The sequence below is a fragment of the Aptenodytes forsteri genome, unplaced genomic scaffold (genome assembly GCF_000699145.1).
Source record: "Aptenodytes forsteri isolate BGI_AS27 unplaced genomic scaffold, ASM69914v1 Scaffold73, whole genome shotgun sequence".
In the NCBI taxonomy this organism is placed as follows: domain Eukaryota; kingdom Metazoa; phylum Chordata; class Aves; order Sphenisciformes; family Spheniscidae; genus Aptenodytes; species Aptenodytes forsteri.
Window position 1 is genome coordinate 3,564,048 of NW_008796215.1, and position 12,733 is coordinate 3,576,780.

A 12,733-nucleotide genomic window follows, 5' to 3' on the forward strand; every position below is an offset into this window, starting at 1 on the left:
AAACTAAAAAGTCCTTGGCTAGTGTAAGCATTACCTAGCAACAACTAAAACATCAGTGTGTTATCAACTTTGTTCCCATCCTAAATCCAAAACACAGCATTGTACCAGCTACTAGGAAGGAAATTAACTCTATCCCTGCTGAAACCAGGACAATATGTCATGATCTGCCAGGGTGTTGGAAATAGTCACTGCGGTCTTCTGAAGGCAGAAGAGGCAGGATATGTAGTCTAACAAATACATAGCTTATTGCAGAAATATGTTCTTATGGCATCAAGTTGTTAGGCTTGAAACCTGTGGGACTTGTTTTTTATTTGTTTTGGACACTGCTTTTAGTAAAACGGCGGACATTACAGGGGAAGAAATCTCTGTTCTGCTGTTTGCTTTTCCATGGTGCTTTTCTTCGCCCTCTTCTCTCATATTCAATGTCCACAACTGCTTGGCTGTCCTGAGCCCGCACATCATGGTTTCACTGCCATTTTGGTTCCTGCGATTCACTGATTGCTCCCCTCCCTTTCAGCTGCATGCTCAGGGCAGTGTGCTTGTGCATAATGGTTGCCTAAGCCTTGGCTGGTGGCTGTGTTCAAAGGTCATATAAAAGAGGAGGAAAATAATAAAAGCGGTACAGAAATGGTGACTGGAAAAGCTTGAGAGTATGGTTCTGCCACTGTAAGAAATTAAATAGAAGGCGTCACGGTTAAAGGATTTCTTTTGTCTTTTTATCAGTCAGGCAGTATGCTGGACTGAAGTGAGTTACTCAGCTGTTCTTTACGTGCCTGTAGTCATATTACAGTTGGTCCTCACAGTTAGTACATGAAAAACACCTGTAAGAATATTTTTATAATAAAGTGGTGTGCAGTTAATGCAGGCCAGGAAGTCTGGAGAAATAACTACATTAATTTCCGTATCAGTTCATAGCACAGTTTAAAAAGTCTAATGAAGATCCAAATTAATCTTAGCCTTTATTTGTATCATATTTAATTAATTTAGTCAGCTGTTTCTTTAGACAGAATAGCTAATCAGTACTCAAGGATTTACACATTTACACTGATGATGGGAACTGATGTTAGTTCCCAAGTCAGACATATTCACTGGCAAAACAGTGAATTTACCGTGAATATGTACAACATCGTATTTTCCTGAACATGGCAGGAGCAAGCAGCAGGCACTTTCTGTGCATGCAGTTCTCAAGCCGTCTGCTCCCATATATTCCATGGGCACGTAAGACTTTATATTGCTCTTTCTTTTCTGTCTTCACCACAATGTCTGAGATTAAACCACGACAGTCTGTCACTCAGGCTTCTTGACTCTTATGTCCTCGCACTTTAAATAGCATAAATTGAGCCTGATGAGAAATTTAAGTCCATAAAATGCAAGAGAGGATTGATTATTTTAGGGCAGATCACCTTCCCGATCCAGTTTACCACATTGCTGTGTGAATGCTTGTGCTAGCGCTAAGGGGATAGTATACATGTGGGAATGAATGACAGGGGACTGGAAAAATCATAGTAGAGCTTATGCTGGCACACAGTGCCTGTGGATATGTGCTGACACAGGGAATGGTTTCACAATACAGCTTTAGACAGATTAGCCATTCACCACCCTGCGTAGCGGGAGATCCATTTTCCCTGCTCCTGCTTCTGGATGTGTGCTCCTGCCACTTCCTTGAGGCTACGCTGGCACTTGTTGAGTTGCGTGTTGACTTGCACTTGTTGACTCACTAAAATGTCAGGAAATTACCATGGCAAAAGAAAAGTTAATTTTTCCTGCTGGCTTAGTGGTTTGAATCAGTTTACCATGTGATCAATTGCACAGCTGGGAGTGAAACAAGGAGTGGAAGAGAGCAGAGAGAAAAGAGATACGCCCTTCTTTTGGCATTGGTGAGCACTTAATTCAGCTCAGCTGCATTCACAAAACCATATTCACATTCAGTATTGGGGCTTCCTGAACTAGTTTAAGCAGCCCCCACATCTGCCATCTTTTACCTACTTACTCCTGTCCCTGTCTTGCCCTCTGTGCTTTGTCGAAATTGCCAGGGCAGCAGATCAGCTTGGCAAACAAACATGGCTGAAAACAAAACACCACCTTTTTCCCCAGTGTTCATCCTGTTGGCAAGCATGCACAGAGGAGCAGTAAGTGTCCGTGTAGGGCAGATGCGGGGGCTAATTAACCTGGCACTGTTGCCAGGCTCTGAAACTGCTGCGCCTTGCGCAGTTCGCCTAGTAGTCTACTAGTAGCAGTTTGCAAATGCGGTTGACTGTAGGTTAGCTTCTGCTAAGGTTTTGCTATGTATCTCTCATTGTCTAAGGGCAGATGCCTCTGCAGTTTCTAGATACCACGGTCTTCGTTGTATATTTAGCTTGGACATGGGGCTTTGGATTCAGGTGTTAGTCAAAGAAAGGCTTGACTACCATCGTTGTTGCAGTCTGCTTGGAACTGTGTAGTATCTGAACATAGTTAATAATATATTGTGCATTGCCTTCTAGGCCACTGTATCTGCGTTGATTCATATTTATTCCCCTCTGCCACAGCAAAAGCTCCCACATCTGTCCAAATCTGTTTAGTGGAAACCCTGTTCCCTCCTTCTGAGCTCTGGTCAGGGGAACAAGTACCTTTTCAAAACTCATTTACAGAGGCCTTCACAGCGCCTTGTTGCTCCCATTCAGTCCCATGTGTTGAGATGCTTTGTTCTAAAAAAGCTCATTTGCTTTCTGGTCACTGTTATCAAAGGAAATTGTCTTTCAGGAAGGCTTTGGAGTCTGCAACTGATAAGGAACATACCACCCTTACCTTGTGCCTTGGCGTTCTGAAGGAGGAGTGGCCTAATACTGTGGTCAGTACCTATCGTGTTTGATTTGTGTATTGCACTGCCAACTAGTTTTCTTAAATAAGGTGTTAAATCACATTGATGTGCTGCACAATAGAGGACCTGATGAAAAAAGATGCATGTCCAAGAGAAAAAGGAAAGTTCCATGTTTTGTGTAAACAACGAAAATAATGAGTTTCAACTGAAGGAAGAGGAAATCAGAATAATCTGAAAGATTAGATAGGCCCAGGCGAGGAGAGCAGACTGTTGAAGCAAGTATGTTTTTGAAAGTAAACAATGAAGAGAAATTAATTCCAGTGAGTGGATTTCAGTGTATGTAAAACAGTAATAAAAAAACAGTGGCATAACTAAGCTGACATTTACTTGCAAATGCACAAATTGTCCAATGCTAAATTGTCCAATTACTAAATTGAAGTAATACAGGATATGTTCTCCTGTGTTCATGATCTAGACAGCACTGGTCTTGGTACAACATAACACACAGATAAGGAGAATCAGAATTCCAGTGAGGTACAGGTTTTGAACTTCTTAAGGTATTTTTGTCCCCCTTTTCCTGGCTTGATACTGGAAAACTGTCTTCATATAATAAGTATTTGAGCACTGCCAAATACATGGCTTTCTGCTGTGTGGTGAGTATGCACCTGTACATTGAAAATGTTAGTTCCGCATAATCTCTGAGTGTCCCCTGCTGGTACACTGCAAAAAATATTGGTTAAATGTATAACGTGAGATCTTTGGATTTCTGAGTTACTAGTCTTGTGAGGATGGAAATGTAGGAACTGCAATAATGTTAATGTTAGACCAGTAAGCTGCAGAAAGAGCTAAGTATGAGAATTCATTTGGTCTCTGCCTGGAAAGTAGCACTGAAAGGCATTTCAGAATTACGTTATTAAGTGCAACTTCTTTTCCTACTTCCTGAGTTTTGCAAGAGGATAGATGCATAGAGTGTAAATGGACTTGTCTGATCAAACTTTTCCAGTGGTAACACCTGTGCAGCTCCATAAGGAACAGCAACAAATGTGAGTGCCAGGGCAAATAAAGCACCAATGGCTGCCGATGTTTTTATTTCTGGATCCCATAGTTCTGCCCTCAGTATGGTTAGAAAACTTGGGTGCCACCCACTGGCATCACTGATGGGAGGTGCACAAGGGAGTAGGTAGGAATGTTTTTTACCGACAGGGGACCAGTGTAGACATGGTTGCTGCATCAAAGCTTTTTTCCATGGACCTTTGTGACTGTATGAGCGTCTTTCTGTGTAAGTAAAAGTTGGTATGCCTGTGCTTATGTGTGCCTGTGCATGCACATCATTTAAATGTAAGTGTGCATTTCTAGTGAGCATCTGTACAAAGCAAAGTCATTAGCTAGTGTTAAGATGGAGCTTGGACTGTTTATGACTCAGATTATACAACATGATAGCTGGCTAATGGTCCTAAAGTTCATTTCTCTGTGATGCTGTCATGTCTGTTCATACGTGTCTTTCGTATCTGTGTGTATCTGAAAGTGAAAGAAGCTAGAACTGTTCCTCTTATGGTGATACCTGTTTATTTGTGTGTAAGTGTGTGTATGTGTTACAGCCAAGGTAGACTGACTCAGTGTGCTTGCTTTCAGAGTGTACCTGAAAAGCTTGGTGTTACTACTGTATTATTGCTCCTGTGATTGGATTCATGTTGTAGCCACACCCTGAAAACAGGTGAATTTGCTAGCATATTAAGAATCAAAGGAAATAAAAAATGAAATGGACTTTTTGTGATATCTTAAAAGTGCAGATATATTCCATTTTCCTCTTTCTGCTGCCTCTGTTGTACAACTGATAAAGCATAATTTCACCCCTTAATTTTAAGTATGAGAACAAACTCTGTTTAATGTTTCATCCATGAGCAACTTCCCTAAAACCGTATTAGTATCAATAAGAATGCCATATATTATTATTAACAATTGCCATTGTGGTTAATTGCCTTGAACCCATAGCTGAAAATAAAGAAAATACTTACAGAATAGAAGTCCCAATGCCTGTAAAACATTCTAGATGATACTGTTTGTGAAGCTGTTAAGTCTTAAATTTTTGGCAATGTTTATAAGAAACAGTGGCTAATTGTATGTGCCTTGCCTTTCTGTCAGTCATCACTATTCACCGCATTGATTTTCACAATTTAGAAATAGTAGTCCAGGTCCTCTGCTGATGTAAATCAATGGAGCACCACAGAGCCTATTCCTATCTTACGACTTCAGTCCTCAGTAATCTGTAATGCAGAACAGCTGAAATTCTACATCAGGGATGTGTTTTGGGAGGCCTGCAGCTGATCTGCAGTTCTGGTGCAACTCAAAGACAGTGGCATACACTGATGAATGTAGCCCTGTCTGAGCAGGGTTGTACACATGACAGATGCACTTACACAATCAGAAGGTTTTGTAGGTGTATGATTAGCACATGCTAAGGGATTAGGCTAGGGATAGCTGAAATTACAGCTGTAAAGGTGCATGCTTGCACAGGCTCTGGATTTTCAACTACAAATGCAGAAGAGTTCCAGATGATGTGATTCAGATTACTTAGAGACCTGGCAGTGTTAAGGAGTCGATACCAGAGAGCCCTAATGACAAGACTTTTTTTTCCCTCGTCTTTGTGTAACAATAATACGAGTTGTGGCAGGGGCTGTAGTCAAGGATGACAGGTATTTTGTATGCATGCTGCTGATCTGTTCATTTGTTATAGACCAAAAGATAAAAGGCTGAGCCATTCTGGCATTTAAGAAGTGTATTAACTAGAAGTGTATTAGCTATTCTTTAAATATAATTAAGTTAATGACTATGATTTTTTGTGCATATGCCTACCCAATTACTTGTGAAGCACTGTAGAACAAACAGTCTTAACTTCTCTCTGGTCATGCAGTCAACCATTCATAGGATTTGATAGTGGATATCCTGTATTTTCTAAGCCTTGAAGGCCCAGTGCTGCTTCTTCACACAACCACTGATCATAAGGGGTAGAAAGCTCCATATTCAGCTCGCTTGTTGCTTCGTAAATCATCCTTCCTCCTGATAAATTTCATTAATATTCTTTGTGTCTGTACAGAAGACAGAGGTCAGAGACCCACTTGCTTGTAACTGAACATGGCAGGGGATGTAAAAAGATTAACACGCATGCTACTGGAATGCAATAGCAATGACAAGCTATGTGGTAAGATTCACAGATTCCTTTAAGTAATAAGCTTTCACATGCTGAGCAGGAAGGCCAGCTTTTTGCTAAAAAGTGGGCCAAGCCCTTTCCCCTCCTCCACCTGCATCCCAGCCCACACAGCAGGATTTGACTGAGCTCTCCCTGCATTGTGTCTCAGGGTAGAAACTTTTAAGGGGATGCATCCTTTGTGGTGGGATTCATCTCACATAGTTCTAGCCATTTTAGAGTATTTCTACTTTGAATGAGGAATAATATAGTCATTAAAGATTCCCTGAGGCTTCCCTAAGGAGCAGTCTTGTGAAATTTTGATTTCATGACTTTCTGTCATCTTTGGGAACTGAAACGTGGTCTTGCCCTACGCAAAAATAGCACCACCTCCAAATCTGGCAACCTAAGAGAGTTAGTTACCTGCAACATCCTTGTTAATTGCAATGTCTTCTGGTCAAATCCAAAAAAGGTGACCACACCCTGTTTTCTTTAAAATGCTCCCTATAATTTTAATGGAAGGAGCTGAACCTGTAATTGCACGTGCATTTGTGATGGCACAGTAATATCCAGCCCTTCCCATCTCCCTCCTGTCCCTCTGCCAGGGCTTGCTCTGTTTCACTGGTGGATGATACTTACGCGTGGCTACAATTCCTAGCCTCTGTGTTAAGGCATCTAAATAAGTGACCTTCAGTGCGGGAGTCCCAGTGGTTTCATGCAGTTTAGGTACTCAGCACTGTTGAAAAATAGGGTGGCAGCACTAACAGTGTTCAGTTGCTATTCCAAAGAGCAGAGGATAGATACACATGTTTCTGGGGTTGAAAGTTACTGAAATAAGTTATTACTACTTCGTTATACAGAACCAATGTGCATCAGGCAGTGCTGCTTATTCCTTGGCTTCCCATTTTCTTTTTCTGCTGATAGTTGTGCGTGAATATCAGACTGAAGTGATTGTTGTCCCAGTTCTCCTTGTGGGTTTTTTTGTCATTGTGCTAACTGTGATCCTTTGGCTCCACTGTCGAGGCTTGCGAGCGAAGCAGGAGCAATCATCATCATCTGGACACCAAGGTAAAAAAAATGCGTTTCAACCAGAGGAAAGAGTGTTGGTTTCAGTGGCCAGAAGTCAATCCCATTTCCCCGTTGCTTGAGCTGTTAGGCGATAGCATTTATGAAGAGCCTGAGTGGTATTCAGCAATCCAGTGAACATTAGAAAAACTGGGAACCCTGATTTACCCCACTTGCAGTAGTAATAGTGGAATCTGTAGTACAGATGGATCTGAGAAAACCTAAAGCAACATACCGTGTAGGCTGATTAACGTACTGTGGTGACATCACTTGAGAGCTGCAAAGTGTGTTTACGTAACAGCCTTCTAGATGCTACTGCAAGGAGAGTTTCACTGGGGTAATTATGAATGACAGTCGTTTTGATGTAGATCACACCTAGTTAATCCACTTTCTATACTGTCATTTAAGAAATTTAATTTCAAGCTGCTGTCTCCTATGGGGACAAGAGGAAATAGAACAGGGACTGGTGAAGGGGTAGGGAAAGGTTTGTTGGTACTGCAAACATGTTACTGTGTGGAAATGAAAATCCAGTTCTGAACTATTTTGGGATTGTAGAGGAAAAAGCTTCTTCAGCCTATATAAAGGGAAATAATTAAGAACAAAGATAGGGCCTTTGTGGGAACACCCTGTGCATGTCACTTTCATAACAACTGGTAGCTGGTGATAAAAGAAAATAGTTGTTGCTTCAGCACATGGGAAGCAAGTACAAATGCATCTTATCTAGAAAGTTTACATAGTTAAATATAGTAGAGATCTCCAGACTCATTCTGCCTTTTCATCAAATAGAGTGGGAGATAAATTCCTTTACCTTTTCAAGAGGCAGCATAAGTAAGATACAATAACAGTTCCTTACTTTGTCCTGATTTCCAAAACAGTATGGAGCAAAAATCACAGAGGATAGAAGGACGGGCATTGCCACCTACTACAAGAGTTCATCTGTCTGCTTTTATGCATCATGTGTATTTGTTTTTGTCAGTGAATGACAAGAATCAGCAGGAATCTAGCTCCACAGACAACCACTATATCCAGCTGAGTGAGACATCTGTGGAAAGCCTGCTAAATTCTGCATCCTTGACTCTGAAAGAACTGGAGATACCGCGAGAGAAACTCTCACCAGGCACCTTGCAGCTGATAAAACATGGCCGCTATGGGAACATCTACAGAGCACAACTGGAAACTGGGAACCCTGGGGAGACTAAGTCTGTAGTGTTGAAAGCCTTACAAGGTAAGGCACATGGCCAGGATCCACTTTGGTACAGATATCCAGGATCAAAGACGTGATGCTGGGCAGAACTTTGCAGTCGTTACTGGGCAAGAACAAGATGTGTTCAGTATCGTGTTAGCTAGTCAGAGTGGTGTTTTGGTAGGAGTGTCTTGGTAGGACTAAAGAAGATTGCTGTTCATGTTGATTTTAAAAGCTACTCACCCTGTTCTTTGCTGCCTCCATTTCATTTTTTTGTATGGGGTTTTTTGTGGGGTTTTTTTTTCGTTCTTTCAGACCTGGCTAGTCCCCAGGTAGTAAAGGATTTCCTGGGAAGGATTAAATTCCATCAAAATCTTGGTCATCATGAGAACCTGGTTGAACTGGTTGGATGCTGTGTAGACCAGCTCCCACTTTATGTGATCATGGAAGATGTGTCTCTTGGTGACCTGTTGACATTTCTATGGACATGTCGGAAGGTGAGTCAAAAGAAGTGATGATAGAATATCTTCTTAAATTCCTTAGGTACATATCTATCCATAAGTCATAGATTATTCTTTTACTCTCTCCATGCATCCATCTATATCAGTCTAAACTATTTCTGTCCCCCAAAGAAGTTCTACACAAGTCTAAGCTGGAATAGAATTAGTGGATATCTCGATTGATATGATATAGTTTGGAGAAGTTGACATACTTTTGTAAAGCGAAGTCCAACTTTGCAGACCATTGGAGTGAGAGTTGATACAGCTACCTGAATTTCTAAAAAGTTTTAAACAACGTCCCACTCTAAATGCTTTTAAGAAAACAGAGCAGTTACGACACCAGGGAGAGGGTCATTGAATGACAGCTGACTGATTAAAAGACAGGAAACAGAGCATAAAAGTGAAAGGTTGGTACTTGCACGGAGGGAGATCACCCATGAAGTTCTGGTGGTATATATGCTAGGACCTGGTGCTGTTCGTTGCATGTATCAATAACCTAGAAAATGGGATGACAGTGAAGTGATGAAGGTTGCCAATGATACCAGCCACTAAAGGCAAGGACTGACCTGAGGAACTGCAGAAGGATCTTCCAAGACTGAGAGACTAGCTGATAAAAAGAACAGATGAAATTCGGTACAGTTAAAAATGAAATGATGCCCATGTAGAAAAGCAATCCTAGCTTCACATATGTAATGATGGCCTCATATCTGCCCATTGCTGATGAGGACTGAAATCATGGGACTGATTGTATGAAAATATACAGTCTGATGAAAATGTTAATTCAAGCCAAAAAAGAAACCAAGTATTAAGTGTTATTAAGAAAGGCATAGAAACAAAACTCTGCCATGTCACTAGATAAATCCATCATTCTCCTACATCTGGAACAGTAAATACAGAGAGATTGCTCGCTGTCTTGTTCAGCAGAAGGACAAGGTGGTAACAAATAAAGCTACTAAATGCCATGTTCAAAACAAACAAATGGCGGTGGTTCTTCATGAAGTGGGGAGTTGACTAATGGAATTCCTTGCCACTGACTGCTGTGGATTTTGAAACTTTATGTGGGTTCAAGACAAGAGCGAATACATTCATGGAACATAACCTTTCAAAGGTTACTGAACATGTTGAAACCATAACTGTCTCAGGAAGTCCTTAAGTTGAAACTAGTTGGGGGGCTGGAAAACTACACAGGAAAAGCATTGTGTGCTTACCTTATTCTCTTTCTCTCATCTGGGTATCCGCCTGGGGTCACTGCTACAGGCAGGGTAGTAAGGGAGATGGACTGCTAGTCTCATACCAGATAACCATTCATATGTTATAAATGTGCTTTTCTACTCATCATTCTAATTTATAATAGATCTTTCATTCATCTGTATGGATTGTCATTCTCCACTGTCATTCTGCCCATTTCTGTCTAACCTATTCATCCCTTCTCCACCCTTCAATTTACCTACCAGTTGTCTCTACTGTACTTACCTTATGCAGCACACCATCCATCCATCCACATCACCCATCCATGTACCCTTATATTTCAGTCAATTTATGACCAATTGTGAACTTCGCTGGCAGAGCGTAAGATTAGATAGTATTCATTTTATTAGATTAGAAGGAAACGTTCCCTAGTGCCCTACAGCTACGGCGTTTGTTTGATCCAAGGTCTGCTCTTTTTTTTCTAGGATGTAATGACAATGGATGGTATCCCCTATGACCTCACTGAGAGGCAAGTATATGAAGTTGGACAGCAAGTTGCAGCAGCTCTGGTAAGTCTGCTCACATTCACTGCATTTTTCCTTTCTTGCTTGATTGCAACACAAGTCTGCACAGTGGCCTAAGTCTTCTTGGCCTAAGCACTGAGGATGTGCTTTGTTAAAACTGAGCCAAATATGCTTGCATTATTTTGATGAGCGTACACCTCTGTTCCACAGCATGGAAGACAGGCATAAACTAAGTGAAAATTTATTTCAGTTAAAATTCCTTTTAAAATTATTGTGGTCTCTTTCTTTTCCAACTTTCCAGGCTTACCTTGAACAGAAGAAGTTGTTCCATGGTGACATCGCTGCCAGGAATGTCCTCCTTCATCACAACTTCACTGCTAAGCTCTGTGGTTTGGGTCTGGCCTATGAAACTCACACATACGGTGCCAACTCAGTCACACAGATTGTGCCAGTCAAGTGGCAGGCTCCAGAGAAGCTCCTGAAGAAACCCCCCACCATCAAGGCAGACATGTATGATTTGATTTTTGGACTAGAAGTTCATCTGTCTGTCAGGCCTGTCTCTTTCACTCCTTTATGTATCATGTCATGTCCTGAAGTTCACAGTAAGGCATAGCTGTTCTCAGCATAATGCTCCACTTTATAGCTCATACCTTCTCTTCTCATTTCTGCAGGTCACGCCTAGTTGTTTGTATGTATTTAAGCTAGCTAGCTAGAATGGAAACTTAACATTGCTTTGTTTTCTTTTCTTGTAGATGGTCTTTTGGAATTCTACTGTATGAAATGATTACATTAGGTAAGAAGATTTAATGATAATAAAAAAATATGTAGGGAAGCAGCGAATTAACAAGACCCAAAATCTCAAATTTCAGAATGTAAAATCAGACCGTTTAAATAAGCATCCTGTTTCCAACTTGCAAAGTCTTGACAATTCTTTTTAGACTTTCTGTCAGTGTGAATTGTGGTAGGAAAAAAATGGATTTTGGTAGGGAAGGAAGGCATTCTTATAAAGAAGCTGCTATCTGCAGCCATTACCTTAATTCCTTTTGCCCTTCCAGGTGCTCCACCATATCCTGAGGTGCCACCTTCTGACATCTTATCACACCTGCAGAGACGGAACATTATGAAGCAGCCCTCAAGCTGCCGGCAAGCCATGTAAGCCACTTGCTTTATGGACAACTGAACTTGAGATCTGCAGAGCTAAATGGAAATGAGACATACAAAACTAGATCTTAAAGATCTCTAAGTCTGGGCTATACAAAACAGTTACCTGTTAGCTGAGAAGACTTGTTCTCACGTCTGCCACATCTCCTTACTGGATTCTGCTGCATGAAACTTTGATTGCCAAAACCTCTCTTTCCTGCTTTTGAAAATTGCTCGTTTCTGTTTCCATGTCTGCCCTTGCATTTTGTTGCTCCACTGCTTCCCTGCAAGGTGCAGGACTATTCCAGAGTAATCTTTCTCCTCAGAGTTGTGGGATTCTCCCTGAAATGAACAAAGCATCCACAGGGAAGATCTAAGGCATTATATTTCCTCTTGTGAAGACATAATTTCTTATAATGTTCAGAGGCTTTTTCTTCAATAAGGAGTCTCAGTTGCTGTTTCAAAAGGGAATACCAAACAATCTTTTTCCCTTTTCCCATACTCACAGTTGACATCCTTGCAAACAACTGCATGCCTTTGTCCCTATACTTTATTATGTGGTTGCAAATTTCAGAGGGTCATTGAAAGAACTTTATATGAAGCAGAAACAGAGGAGGTCTCTAGACATTTTAAATATGAGATGACTTGACTGTAGTAAAACTTTATGTTGGTGCTTTTCATTCCCAGTGCCTCCTTACTTCTCCATCTTACAGGTACGGCATCATGAAATCCTGCTGGCAGTGGAATGCAACTAACCGGCCTTCTCCAGCAGACCTGATCTGGTCCCTACAAACAGCTATAAAGACCAGCAATGACCATGCGGTACTGCAGGTGCCTGAGCTAGTGGTGCCTGAACTCTATGCTAGTGTTGCTGGTGTTGATGTGCACAGTCTAGTGAGTGAATACACTATCCTCTGAAGGACCCTTTCACATGTTGGTAAAGGAGAATTCTCTGAGTTTGCCCTTTCTAGACACTTTGCAAGCTCAGAATGAGGTGTGTATGTTGGGAGGGATCCCTTTGTTTTTCAAACACATTATATATATCAGATCTCTCCTCCACGCCTGAAACAACAAACTATTATTGTTGTTGTTGTTGTTGTTGTTGTTATTATTATTATTATTATTATTATTATTATTAAATCAACTTGT

General features: G+C 41.1%; 1 protein-coding gene across 1 annotated transcript; it reads left to right on the plus strand.

Moving 5' to 3' along the window:
* The first annotated feature begins 5,917 nt into the window (after nt 1-5,917).
* On the plus strand, nt 5,918-12,679 carry STYK1 (serine/threonine/tyrosine kinase 1). Its single transcript, XM_009288519.2, has 9 exons — nt 5,918-5,999; nt 6,909-7,052; nt 8,026-8,274; nt 8,548-8,729; nt 10,406-10,489; nt 10,746-10,954; nt 11,197-11,237; nt 11,500-11,596; nt 12,298-12,679. The coding sequence occupies exons 1-9, from the start codon at nt 5,933-5,935 to the stop codon at nt 12,500-12,502; spliced, it is 1,278 nt and encodes a 425-aa protein (XP_009286794.1). The 5' UTR covers nt 5,918-5,932; the 3' UTR covers nt 12,503-12,679.
* Nucleotides 12,680-12,733: the final 54 nt, after the last annotated feature.